Source organism: Pseudophryne corroboree, chromosome 4, assembly GCF_028390025.1.
Source record: "Pseudophryne corroboree isolate aPseCor3 chromosome 4, aPseCor3.hap2, whole genome shotgun sequence".
NCBI classification, from domain to species: domain Eukaryota; kingdom Metazoa; phylum Chordata; class Amphibia; order Anura; family Myobatrachidae; genus Pseudophryne; species Pseudophryne corroboree.
Window position 1 is genome coordinate 491797418 of NC_086447.1, and position 14770 is coordinate 491812187.

General features: G+C 44.6%; 1 protein-coding gene across 2 annotated transcripts in view; it reads right to left on the reverse strand.

The window, feature by feature from the left end:
• Positions 1-3775: 3775 nt before the first annotated feature.
• The window catches only part of SLC22A16 (solute carrier family 22 member 16), a 196006-nt gene continuing 185011 nt past the window's right edge, over positions 3776-14770 (reverse strand). For both annotated transcript variants that reach the window (XM_063917133.1, XM_063917134.1), the window contains one exon: positions 3776-7139. In XM_063917133.1, coding sequence (XP_063773203.1) covers positions 6936-7139 — 204 coding nt within the window. In that variant the 3' untranslated portion in view covers positions 3776-6935. The remainder of the gene's footprint in view (positions 7140-14770) is intronic.

The following is a 14770-nucleotide window of genomic DNA, read 5'->3' on the forward strand; positions in this document are numbered from 1 at the left end:
CCCTTCGCCAATCAGGGAGCGCCACGTCGTGGCACTCTCCTGATTTGCTGTGTGCTCCTCTAGTGTCTGTGAGGCAGCACACGGCAGAGATGGGATCCGGTCTGAAGATCGACAGTATCTAGGTCGACAATGTTTAGGTCGACCACTATAGGTCGACAGTCACTAGGTCGACATGGATGGAAGGTTGACAGGGTTTCTAGGTCGACATGTGCTAGGTCGACAGGTCTAAAGGTCGACATGAGTTTTTCAAATTTTTTTTCTTTTGTTGAATTTTTTCATACTTAACGATCCACGTGGACTACGATTGGAACGGTAATCTGTGCTGAGCGAAGCGGTAGCGGAGCGAAGGCACCATGCGAGGGGACGCGGTACACTAATTTGGGATCCCGGTCACTCTACGAAGAAAACGACACCAAAAATAATAATCCTCATGTCGACCTTTAGACCTGTCGACCTAGCACATGTCGACCTAGAAACCCTGTCGACCTTCCATCCATGTCGACCTAGTGACTGTCGACCTATAGTGGTCGACCTAAACATTGTCAACCTAGATACTGTCGATTTGATGAACCACACCCGGCAGAGATACAATGTAGCGCCTATGCGCTCCATTGTATCCAATGGTGGGAACTTTGCGGTCAGCGGTTGACCGAAAGTAACCTCACCGCTGACCGCAAAGTTCCCACCATTGGATACAATGGAGCGCATAGGCGCTACATTGTATCTCTGCCGTGTGCTGCCTCACAGACACTAGAGGAGCACACAGCCAATCAGGAGAGTGCCACGACGTGGCGCTCCCTGATTGGCTGAAGGGACCCTCTTTGACAGGAGTCAGGGGGGGTCCTGGCAGTCGGGGAAAGGGGTCCCATGTGTAAACATGGGACCCCTTTCAGTGCGTGGTCGGGTTTCCGTTTTTTTGTTTTGCCAAGTACGTGGATTATTACAAAAGGACACGACACACAGGATTTAGGTGAGTATAATTTTATTTTCAGGTACCCTGGAATCGCCGTCGAGACGTGGGCCGAGTCGGCATGTGAACATAGGTAAGTGTGTGTCGGAATGTATGTAATAAAGTTGTACTTTCAAGGTGTGTGTGTGTCCTGTTTTTATTTGGGTATTTTTTTTGCAGAAGAACTATAGGTACCAGCGGGCCCGTTTAACCCCCGCATGCTGGTACTTGTGGTTCTCCAAGTACCAGCTTGCGGGGGAGGCTTGCAGGGACTTATAGTTCTTGTGCAAAAAACAATATTCTTTTATTTTACACTTGGCTATCAGCCCCCCATCCGCAGCCCATGGATGGGGGGGGGACAGCCTCGGGCTTCACCCCTGGCCCTTGGGTGGCTGGAGGGGGGGACCCCTTGATTTAAGGGGTCCCCACTCCTCCAGGGTACCCCGACCAGGGGTGACTAGTTAGTGATTTAATGCCAGGGCCGCAGGGACCTATATAAAAGTGTCCTCTGGCTGTGGCATTATCTCTCTGACTAGTGGAGCCCGGTGTTGGTTCAAAAAATACAGGGGGACCCCTACGCTTTTTGTCCCCCGTATTTTTTGCACCAGGACCAGGCGCAGAGCCCGTTGCTAGTTGATCAAATATGGGGGAACCCCTGTCAATTTCCCCCACATATTTTTTCAACCAGGACCGGCTCAAAGAGCCCGAGGCTGGTTATGCTTAGGAGGGGGGACCCCACGCAATTTTTTCCAGATTCTTAAACACTTTAAAAACCTTTTTAAGGTACACAATGAAGCCCTGCACGGATCTCACAGATCTGTCCGGGATTCCTTGTCTTTTGTCAGGCAGTGTTTTACTCATCACTCCCGTAAAACACTGCCTGATATTACGAATCACATCGACATCGGAAAATACGAATTGTGAAAAGTCGGCAGCTTAGTGAATGACCATATCAGGATTAAAAAAGTTGCAGTAAAATGCACCCGATACCATTCGAGTTCAAACACCCTTCAAAACGGCCAAAACACGAATCTTTGTAAATATACCCCCAGGTGTATTCAGCGTGTAGTCTTCATCCGGGCCCCCTTCTCTAGCCAGCAGTACAAGTAACCCCTTTCAGACCGCCTGAGGCGGGTTGCACACGGGAGCCTGATACGGGAGCTCCCAGTGTGCGACCCGCCTCAGTCCCATCGCCACCGCTGTCTGCAACCCGGCATATTGCTGGGTAGGTGACATCAGTGGTGACGCTGCGGGGGCAGCACTTGGAGATCACATGATCTCCAAGCACAGCCCGTACCCACACAGTGAACGGGAAATGGATCGTATTGACCCGGCTCCCGATCACACCGCACAGTGAACCAGGTTGAACACGAGTTTAACCCTGCTCGCAACCAAGGTTAAAATACCAGGTCGCTCGACCCAGTATTTCAACCCTTGCACCTTTCAGACCGCACCTGAACACGGGTTATGCGTGTTCATGTGCCAATAACCCGTGTTCATAGGTGGTGGTCTGAAAGGGGTATGAGTAGACTCTGGTGCTGTCCTAGAGTCTACTCACCAGCTTTTCCCAAAAGTCACTTGTGCGGGTTTTTGAGGGCAAATGGGTGGTAGGCAAAAATTTAGCCTAGGGCGCAGTGCCACCATGCACCGGCCCTGCTCCCAGCCACGTACCTGTGGAGCTAGGAAGTGCTGGAGGAAGAGCAGCCCCAACACAGGGAGCAGGTATGTTGTTTACTCTCTCTGTTACCGGCTACAGCAGGGGCTGGCCAGGATTTGCACGGGAAAGTGGCGGGTACTTTAGTTTGATATGGGCTAAGCTCACCGGGGACCGGGCTGTACTGCCTATATTCTATGCTATACTGCGAACAGAGTGGGATAGAAATGTGCTCTCCATAGTATTTAACAGTTTCTTATATAGCGCAGCAAATTCCGTTGTCACCCACTGCTGTCACCCTCTCCCTGGAATCACCCTCTCCCGGTCACCCACTGCTGTCATCCTCTCCCTGGTGACACCCTCTCCCTTTCACTCACTGCCTCTCTCCATCACCCTTTACCTGTCACCCTCTCCCCGTCACCCACTGCCTTTCTCCGTCACCCTCTCACTGTCACCCACTGCATCTCCCCTGCATCACTGTCTCCCCATCACATCTCTCTCCTGTCACCCTCTGCCTTTCCAAGGCATCACCCTCTCCTTCGTCATACCGATACAACATTCCCATTGAGGACTTGTTGCGTGGTCACATCCTTATTGCAAGACCACACCCAGTTTTCCGAGAGCACGTGTGCCTTTGGCACACGCAGGGACAGTGGCGGTAGTGGGCATGGTAGATGCTAGAACCAAGTGGGCTAAAGGACCTCTGATGTCAGGGGGAGGAGCTAGGCCGGCGGGATACTTCTTTCACTCTGCACGCCACCAACTACTCCCTTTAGTAACCTGGTGGTGAGCGGAGCGAGCCACCGTGTCCAAAGCACGGCGAATTAAGTGAGCCCACAAGGGTACATTTTGGGTTCCCTGTACAGCCCTGGTGACGTCAGAGGTTTTCTCTCCAACTGGGTTTTAGACATTTTAGTGGGCATCGGCTCAGGGGAGGTAGCGAACAGTGGCTCGATGGCGGTAGGGGTCATCGGTGGGACTCGGCGGACATTATGGCTGCAGTGCCTCACCAGCCACTGACCTCACCGCACGCCACTGATTAGTACAATGTACCCGATAATGGTATAATATAAAAGTTGAAGATATATCTAGAACAGTTGATACATTGAGGAAGTTATCAGAGAACATTCTGAAGCTGAATTAAATACAGTAGGGACAGACATACTCCAAGATGTATTTTGCGGACATTTATTTGTGACAATAAGCAAAGTATACCGGCAACATTTAGCAATTATACTACAATACATGGCCTTCAACTAAACTTCACTCTGATGCAAACTGATATTTTAAGAAAAATTACCCCAAATAATTGTAACGGTTCTTTTGCTAATCTGGTGAGCGCAATTTTTTTCAGTATCGATATGTAAGGTAAGATGTAGATTAGGAAGATTTTGAATAAAGTCTTAAAGTAATATTTACTCTAGTGCTCTCTTAGGAATTTTGCGAACAGCATTTGTAGGATAATATGAGAGGAGTGTTTCCTCCAAATCTCATTCTAAATAAGCTCATTCTTAAAATAAATAAATAGAGGAGTATTCAGTTAGTGGGCCGTTTTTGCTGATTTTTAGGCATTTTTCGCCAATGCCTTTTCACTAAGAAAAAGAATTGAAAAGGCATTGGCGAAAATGCCTTAAAAACGAGCATAAATGGCCCCCAATTGAATACGAAGAGGGGTACATTTGATAGCTCCGAAAAAGATGGCGCTAATGGAATACTCCCCATGGACTAAAGGTAACACCACAACAAGCACTTCACTGTATTTTAGTGAATTCAGGACATAATATCAATTAGGTATGGAAATTAATCAGTTAGTACTCTAAGTTTAGTTAATTCAATTAAAGTAAGTGATGTCATTTGTAGTGGGGTTTAAAAACCCAGCAGTCTCAGTCCAGATTGTGTGCAGCAGCTAGGAGCATTACTGGATGCAGAGAGGTAAGCATATTGATCTCATGGCCCTCTATATTTTTATTGGTGTATAATTACAAATGATGTTAATAATTGGAATTGAATACTGATGATAATAATGTGTGGAGTTAAATACTAGCTCTAAAAAATCTTGTGGTTTAGATAATAGGGATATAAATAATCCAAAATCCATTTTTTAGTTGATCTATAGTATTTTCTCTATAATGGATAGCTTCTAAATGTTAACATGATAAATATTTCTGGTAAATAGTCCTGGAGGTTTAGAAAAGAAGGTATTCAATATCAATATAATATCTAATATTTAGATGAAAAGAGTTTATACTTTCTGCTATTTTAAATCAGATATGAACAAATTCCTACAAAATCCTTCAGTATATTTTGGGTAATGACGAATACCTCCTTAAAACATTAATTCTGACAAAGAGCTAAAGCTGATCAGAATTATTTGTGTACCTATATCATTATTCCCTTATTTATACACTCTACTCCATCATAGGTACATTTACAGTTTTCTGCCTTGTGTAAAATCTACGTTTGGACGCGATTTAGTGAAAAGCTGCTCTATGAGCTATTTTTCAACACAATTGGTATGTATGAAAATTATGGGCCAGTATTTTTAATATATATCATACCCATATAGTATTAGAAATGTGTTTTCCATTATAGGTTTAAATACAATTGCTCTCAGAAATCTCCAAACATAGTTTGGCTCAGTGGATAAACACAGAATGAATTACATCTAATGTGCTTAATTGGTATGTATAAATGTATCATACTAATATGATTATGGAATTATAAATCACCATAAAATGAGTAGCAATACGTCCCCCACTTTAGTTTATAAATGATAAATAAGATAAGTTTTTGCAACAGCTCCATTTAGCTTATAAATGATGAATATAATAATTTCCTATAACAATTTAACTGTCTTGGGTTATTATGTCAATATAGATCAAATAGGTCAGATTTGATCCACTAAAGAAAACCCCATTTGTCATTTATTCAGTTTTCTATCCTCCATTCCTCCTCATATATATTCCTATCCTGTCATTATTTATATATAATATATGTTATAATTTTACAGATATCCCATGTGGTGTGATCTAGTTCGATATCACTTTTAAGTGTTTTTATTTATCTTTGAAGACACGCTAAGTTGCTTGTCCATACTGTGATCCTTTGGTATGTATACATTATAATTGCAATTAATAGGAGTACATTGTAGATAAACAAAATGATATATTTATGGAATGTTTTCCACATTGTTTAGATTATAAATATAACCCCTGATGAAGTCCGTAGGACGAAACGCGTTGGGTTAAGACAGCGGTTTTTGTCATCTCTTCAAGGAGGATCAATTATCATGTTAATATGTGACTGAATTGTTACCAACACAAATATTTGTACGAAACTTTGTTGATTGTCACTTTGGACATATTGTGATACAGCTTATTTTACTGTATTTTATTAAATAAATAAGTCTATTTCTCATGATTTTTTTATTTGAAGTGAAAACTCTTGATATACCAAAGAATATCACTAGCTCCCTGGGGAAACTTTATTTCTTTTTTATTCGTAACCATTGTACCCCGTCTAACAGGGGGTACTTCCCCTACGGTGTAGCTCTTCATATCTTTAGCGCGATAAAGGTCTTATACTTTTTCTACAACACCACATATGTGTTTAACTTCTTTACACAGACTAATAATTGGATGCTTTGCAAACATTATTAACTTGTGCTTGAAAAATCATATACTTAGCACATAAATTCCTCAACTCTGCCACTCATTCCCCGCATCTGTAATGATTAAACATTTCTAGTGCATATCACTGTGTATTGCAATCAATAAAACAAACTCAAGAATCATATAAAACTAAATATATCCATCTCTAAAGCAGCAACTTGTTTCTCTTTTGGTGCCGATTTCAACGTATAAAAACCCAAACATTTGGCTATGAATGTATGATCCCAGTATAAAGTGAATGCAGTAATGTACATAAACACTAGTTACTTGGTAACATATGAAAAAGCTGATTTCTCTTGGCACTGGCTGTGTGTGGGTGACATTGGATACTGGGAATACTACAGGTGACCTTTTCTCTCAACACAAACAAATGGATAGTCCAACAAATGTTAGCTTTTTGTTTGTTCTGGCAATCATTTATCTAATTAGTTGGAGTTTGTATTTCAGCAAAATGTTTGAGTTTTTTATTCAATATGTCATTAAAAACATCAGGCTTCGGCCTAGATCTGCATGTATGTCTACGACTTCACATCTGAGCACATTAACTGATTGACTTAGTAGAAATACAATGTTTTCAATGTACACTACAGTATGCCTTATGCGATGTTCGTGAAATCAATCCCTGTGATTATTTATAACACATGATCAGTAGCTTCAAAGTCTATACATCAGGGAGGTCTGTACTTGAGGACTGTAATTTTTCCATCACAATGCCATTTGATTCTGACAGTGATTTCCTTGCACTTTCCTTCTTTTTTTGCATTTCTGCAGCTTCCTCCATCGTGTTCATGAGTGGCATCCCAAGTGTTTCAGGGAGCAGAAGGGTTAAAATGCCAGAAATGAAGGCCACAATCCCAACTAGTAGCTAAAAGTGGCAACACAAAACAAGTGCATCAGTAATTCTTTATGTGCTCAAGAATACAAAGACCATTGAATAAATACAAAGTCAAACATTCATAACATTTATACTGACAGTGGTTTAAAAAAAGTGAGATCTATAATAGCTTCTATATATCAAATAAAAAGGCCACCATTCAGAATGGGCTCTACTAGAGATACCTGCCCCCCAAACCCTGCATTAAGCAGGACAGGAGGCATCTTTTATTGCCAATAAGTGCTTTTTAAGGCTAAACTGCATTATTTGCAGAGATGAGCGGGTTCGGTTTCTCTGAATCCGAACCCGCCCGAACTTCATGTTTTTTTACACGGGTCCGAGCGACTCGGATCTTCCCGCCTTGCTCGGTTAACCCGAGCGCGCCCGAACGTCATCATCACGCTGTCGGATTCTCGCGAGTCTCGGATTCTATATAAGGAGCCGCGCGTCGCGGCCATTTTCACACGTGCATTGAGATTGATAGGGAGAGGACGTGGCTGGCGTACTCTCCGTTTAGAAATTAAAATAGATAGGAGAGTGAGAGTGAGACACTTCATTTACTTACTGGAGCTTAGGAGGAGTTATACTGGTGACTGATGACCAGTGACCTGATCACCAGTGCAGTTTTATAATTTATTATTATTTAATAATCCGTTCTGTTCTTGTTCTCTGCCTGAAAAAAACGATACACAGTGACTCAGTCACACTCACATACCATATCTGTGCTCAGCCCAGTGTGCTGCATCATCTATGTATAATATCTGACTGTGCTCACACAGCTTAATTGTGGGGGAGACTGGGGAGCAGTTATAGGTTATAGCAGGAGCCAGGAGTACATATTAAACAGTGCACACTTTTGCTGCCAGAGTGCCACTGCCAGTGTGACTGACCACTGTGACCAGTGACCGGACCACACTGACCACCAGTATAGTATATTGTGATTGAATGTCTGCCTGAAAAAGTACACTCGTCGTGTGACTTGTGTGGTTTTTTTATTCTATAAAAATTAAAAAACTCATTCTGCTGACAGACCGTGTCCAGCAGGTCCGTCATTATATAATATATACCTGTCCGGCTGCAGTAATGATATATATATATATATTTTATATCATTATTTATCATCCAGTCTATACTGGCAGCAGACACAGTACGGTAGTTCACGGCTGTAGCTACCTCTGTGTCGGCACTCGGCAGTCCATCCATAATTGTATACCACCTACCCGTGGTTTTTTTTTTCTTTCTTCTTTATACATACTACATCTCATTATCATCCAGTCTATATTAGCAGCAGACACAGTACAGTACGGTAGTCCACGGCTGTAGCTATCTCTGTGTCGGCACTCGGCAGTCCATCCATAATTGTATACCACCTACCCGTGGTTTTTTTTTCTTTCTTCTTTATACATACTACATCTCATTATCAACCAGTCTATATTAGCAGCAGACACAGTACAGTACGGTAGTCCACGGCTGTAGCTACCTCTGTGTCGGCACTCGGCAGTCCATCCATAATTGTATACCACCTACCCGTGTTTTTTTTTTTTCTCTTCTTTATACATACTACATCTCATTATCAACCAGTCTATATTAGCAGCAAACACAGTACGGTAGTTCACGGCTGTAGCTACCTCTGTGTTGGCACTCGGCAGTCCATCCATAATTGTATACCACCTACCCGTGGTTTTTTTTCTTTCTTCTTTATACATACTACATCTCATTATCATCCAGTCTATATTAGCAGCAGACACAGTACAGTACGGTAGTCCACGGCTGTAGCTACCTCTGTGTCGGCACTCGGCAGTCCATCCATAATTGTATACCACCTACCCGTGGTTTTTTTTTCTTTCTTCTTTATACATACTACATCTCATTATCATCCAGTCTATATTAGCAGCAGACACAGTACAGTACGGTAGTCCACGGCTGTAGCTACCTCTGTGTCGGCACTCGGCAGTCCGTCCATCCATAATTGTATACCACCTACCCGTGGTTTTTTTTTTCTTTCTTCTTTATACATACTACATCTCATTATCAACCAGTCTATATTAGCAGCAGACACAGTACAGTACGGTAGTCCACGGCTGTAGCTACCTCTGTGTCGGCACTCGGCAGTCCATCCATAATTGTATACCACCTACCCGTGGTTTTTTTTTCTTTCTTCTTTATACATACTACATCTCATTATCATCCAGTCTATATTAGCAGCAGACACAGTACAGTACGGTAGTCCACGGCTGTAGCTACCTCTGTGTCGGCACTCGGCAGTCCATCCATAATTGTATACCACCTACCCGTGGTTTTTTTTTCTTTCTTCTTTATACATACTACATCTCATTATCAACCAGTCTATATTAGCAGCAGACACAGTACAGTACGGTAGTCCACGGCTGTAGCTACCTCTGTGTCGGCACTCGGCAGTCCATCCATAATTGTATACCACCTACCCGTGGTTTTTTTTTCTTTCTTCTTTATACATACTACATCTCATTATCATCCAGTCTATATTAGCAGCAGACACAGTACAGTACGGTAGTCCACGGCTGTAGCTACCTCTGTGTCGGCACTCGGCAGTCCATCCATAATTGTATACCACCTACCCGTGGTTTTTTTTTCTTTCTTCTTTATACATACTACATCTCATTATCAACCAGTCTATATTAGCAGCAAACACAGTACGGTAGTTCACGGCTGTAGCTACCTCTGTGTTGGCACTCGGCAGTCCATCCATAATTGTATACCACCTACCCGTGGTTTTTTTTTTTCTTCTTTATACATACTACATCTCATTATCATCCAGTCTATATTAGCAGCAGACACAGTACAGTACGGTAGTCCACGGCTGTAGCTACCTCTGTGTCGGCACTCGGCAGTCCATCCATAATTGTATACCACCTACCCGTGGTTTTTTTTTTCTTTCTTCTTTATACATACTACATCTCATTATCATCCAGTCTATATTAGCAGCAGACACAGTACAGTACGGTAGTCCACGGCTGTAGCTACCTCTGTGTCGGCACTCGGCAGTCCATCCATAATTGTATACCACCTACCCGTGGTTTTTTTTTTCTTTCTTCTTTATACATACTACATCTCATTATCAACCAGTCTATATTAGCAGCAGACACAGTACAGTACGGTAGTCCACGGCTGTAGCTACCTCTGTGTCGGCACTCCATCCATAATTGTATACCACCTACCCGTGGTTTTTTTTTCTTTCTTCTTTATACATACTACATCTCATTATCAACCAGTCTATATTAGCAGCAGACACAGTACAGTACGGTAGTCCACGGCTGTAGCTACCTCTGTGTCGGCACTCGGCAGTCCATCCATAATTGTATACCACCTAGTCCTACCCGTGGTTTTTTTTTCTTTCTTCTTTATACATACTACATCTCATTATCATCCAGTCTATATTAGCAGCAGACACAGTACAGTACGGTAGTCCACGGCTGTAGCTACCTCTGTGTCGGCACTCGGCAGTCCATCCATAATTGTATACCACCTACCCGTGTTTTTTTTTTCTTTCTTCTTTATACATACTACATCTCATTATCAACCAGTCTATATTAGCAGCAGACACAGTACAGTACGGTAGTCCACGGCTGTAGCTACCTCTGTGTCGGCACTCGGCAGTCCATCCATAATTGTATACTAGTATCCATCCATCTCCATTGTTTACCTGAGGTGCCTTTTAGTTGTGCCTATTAAAATATGGAGAACAAAAATGTTGAGGTTCCAAAATTAGGGAAAGATCAAGATCCACTTCCACCTCGTGCTGAAGCTGCTGCCACTAGTCATGGCCGAGACGATGAAATGCCAGCAACGTCGTCTGCCAAGGCCGATGCCCAATGTCATAGTACAGAGCATGTCAAATCCAAAACACCAAATATCAGTAAAAAAAGGACTCCAAAACCTAAAATAAAATTGTCGGAGGAGAAGCGTAAACTTACCAATATGCCATTTACCACACGGAGTGGCAAGGAACGGCTGAGGCCCTGGCCTATGTTCATGGCTAGTGGTTCAGCTTCACATGAGGATGGAAGCACTCAGCCTCTCGCTAGAAAACTGAAAAGACTCAAGCTGGCAAAAGCACCGCAAAGAACTGTGCGTTCTTCAAAATCCCAAATCCACAAGGAGAGTCCAATTGTGTCGGTTGCGATGCCTGACCTTCCCAACACTGGAGGTGAAGAGCATGCGCCTTCCACCATTTGCACGCCCCCTGCAAGTGCTGGAAGGAGCACCCGCAGTCCAGTTCCTGATAGTCAGATTGAAGATGTCAGTGTTGAAGTACACCAGGATGAGGAGGATATGGGTGTTGCTGGCGCTGGGGAGGAAATTGACCAGGAGGATTCTGATGGTGAGGTGGTTTGTTTAAGTCAGGCACCCGGGGAGACACCTGTTGTCCGTGGGAGGAATATGGCCGTTGACATGCCTGGTGAAAATACCAAAAAAATCAGCTCTTCAGTGTGGAGGTATTTCAACAGAAAAGCGGACAACAGGTGTCAAGCCGTGTGTTGCCTTTGTCAAGCTGTAATAAGTAGGGGTAAGGACGTTAACCACCTCGGAACATCCTCCCTTATACGTCACCTGCAGCGCATTCATAATAAGTCAGTGACAAGTTCAAAAACTTTGGGCGACAGCAGAAGCAGTCCACTGACCAGTAAATCCCTTCCTCTTGTAACCAAGCTCACGCAAACCACCCCACCAACTCCCTCAGTGTCAATTTCCTCCTTCCCCAGGAATGCCAATAGTCCTGCAGGCCATGTCACTGGCAATTCTGACGAGTCCTCTCCTGCCTGGGATTCCTCCGATGCATCCTTGCGTGTAACGCCTACTGCTGCTGGCGCTGCTGTTGTTGCTGCTGGGAGTCGATGGTCATCCCAGAGGGGAAGTCGTAAGCCCACTTGTACTACTTCCAGTAAGCAATTGACTGTCCAACAGTCCTTTGCGAGGAAGATGAAATATCACAGCAGTCATCCTGCTGCAAAGCGGATAACTGAGGCCTTGACAACTATGTTGGTGTTAGACGTGTGTCCGGTATCCGCCGTTAGTTCACAGGGAACTAGACAATTTATTGAGGCAGTGTGCCCCCGTTACCAAATACCATCTAGGTTCCACTTCTCTAGGCAGGCGATACCGAGAATGTACACGGACGTCAGAAAAAGACTCACCAGTGTCCTAAAAAATGCAGTTGTACCCAATGTCCACTTAACCACGGACATGTGGACAAGTGGAGCAGGGCAGGGTCAGGACTATATGACTGTGACAGCCCACTGGGTAGATGTATGGACTCCCGCCGCAAGAACAGCAGCGGCGGCACCAGTAGCAGCATCTCGCAAACGCCAACTCTTTCCTAGGCAGGCTACGCTTTGTATCACCGCTTTCCAGAATACGCACACAGCTGAAAACCTCTTACGGCAACTGAGGAAGATCATCGCGGAATGGCTTACCCCAATTGGACTCTCCTGTGGATTTGTGGCATCGGACAACGCCAGCAATATTGTGTGTGCATTAAATATGGGCAAATTCCAGCACGTCCCATGTTTTGCACATACCTTGAATTTGGTGGTGCAGAATTTTTTTAAAAACTACAGGGGCGTGCAAGAGATGCTGTCGGTGGCCAGAAGAATTGCGGGACACTTTCGGCGTACAGGCACCACGTACAGAAGACTGGAGCACCACCAAAAACTACTGAACCTGCCCTGCCATCATCTGAAGCAAGAAGTGGTAACGAGGTGGAATTCAACCCTCTATATGCTTCAGAGGTTGGAGGAGCAGCAAAAGGCCATTCAAGCCTATACAATTGAGCACGATATAGGAGGTGGAATGCACCTGTCTCAAGCGCAGTGGAGAATGATTTCAACGTTGTGCAAGGTTCTGATGCCATTTGAACTTGCCACACGTGAAGTCAGTTCAGACACTGCCAGCCTGAGTCAGGTCATTCCCCTCATCAGGCTTTTGCAGAAGAAGCTGGAGACATTGAAGGAGGAGCTAACACGGAGCGATTCCGCTAGGCATGTGGGACTTGTGGATGGAGCCCTTAATTCGCTTAACAAGGATTCACGGGTGGTCAATCTGTTGAAATCAGAGCACTACATTTTGGCCACCGTGCTCGATCCTAGATTTAAAGCCTACCTTGGATCTCTCTTTCCGGCAGACACAAGTCTGCTGGGGTTGAAAGACCTGCTGGTGAGAAAATTGTCAAGTCAAGCGGAACGCGACCTGTCAACATCTCCTCCTTCACATTCTCCCGCAACTGGGGGTGCGAGGAAAAGGCTCAGAATTCCGAGCCCACCCGCTGGCGGTGATGCAGGGCAGTCTGGAGCGACTGCTGATGCTGACATCTGGTCCGGACTGAAGGACCTGACAACGATTACGGACATGTCGTCTACTGTCACTGCATATGATTCTCTCAACATTGAAAGAATGGTGGAGGATTATATGAGTGACCGCATCCAAGTAGGCACGTCACACAGTCCGTACTTATACTGGCAGGAAAAAGAGGCAATTTGGAGGCCCTTGCACAAACTGGCTTTATTCTACCTAAGTTGCCCTCCCACAAGTGTGTACTCCGAAAGAGTGTTTAGTGCCGCCGCTCACCTTGTCAGCAATCGGCGTACGAGGTTACATCCAGAAAATGTGGAGAAGATGATGTTCATTAAAATGAATTATAATCAATTCCTCCGCGGAGACATTGACCAGCAGCAATTGCCTTAACAAAGTACACAGGGAGCTGAGATGGTGGATTCCAGTGGGGACGAATTGATAATCTGTGAGGAGGGGGATGTACACGGTGATATATCGGAGGATGATGATGAGGTGGACATCTTGCCTCTGTAGAGCCAGTTTGTGCAAGGAGAGATTAATTGCTTCTTTTTTGCTGGGGGTCCAAACCAACCCGTCATATCAGTCACAGTCGTGTGGCAGACCCTGTCACTGAAATGATGGGTTGGTTAAAGTGTGCATGTCCTGTTTATACAACATAAGGGTGGGTGGGAGGGCCCAAGGACAATTCCATCTTGCACCTCTTTTTTCTTTAATTTTTCTTTGCGTCATGTGCTGTTTGGGGAGGGTTTTTTGGAAGGGACATCCTGCGTGACACTGCAGTGCCACTCCTAGATGGGCCCGGTGTTTGTGTCGGCCACTAGGGTCGCTTATCTTACTCACACAGCTACCTCATTGCGCCTCTTTTTTTCTTTGCGTCATGTGCTGTTTGGGGAGGGTTTTTTGGAAGGGACATCCTGCGTGACACTGCAGTGCCACTCCTAGATGGGCCCGGTGTTTGTGTCGGCCACTAGGGTCGCTTATCTTACTCACACAGCTACCTCATTGCGCCTCTTTTTTTCTTTGCTTCATGTGCTGTTTGGGGAGGGTTTTTTGGAAGGGACATCCTGCGTGACACTGCAGTGACACTCCTAGATGGGCCCAGTGTTTGTGTCGGCCACTAGGGTCGCTTATCTTACTCACACAGCTACCTCATTGCGCCTCTTTTTTTCTTTGCGTCATGTGCTGTTTGGGGAGGGTTTTTTGGAAGGGACATCCTGCGTGACACTGCAGTGCCACTCCTAGATGGGCCAGGTGTTTGTGTCGGCCACTAGGGTCGCTTAGCTTAGTCATCC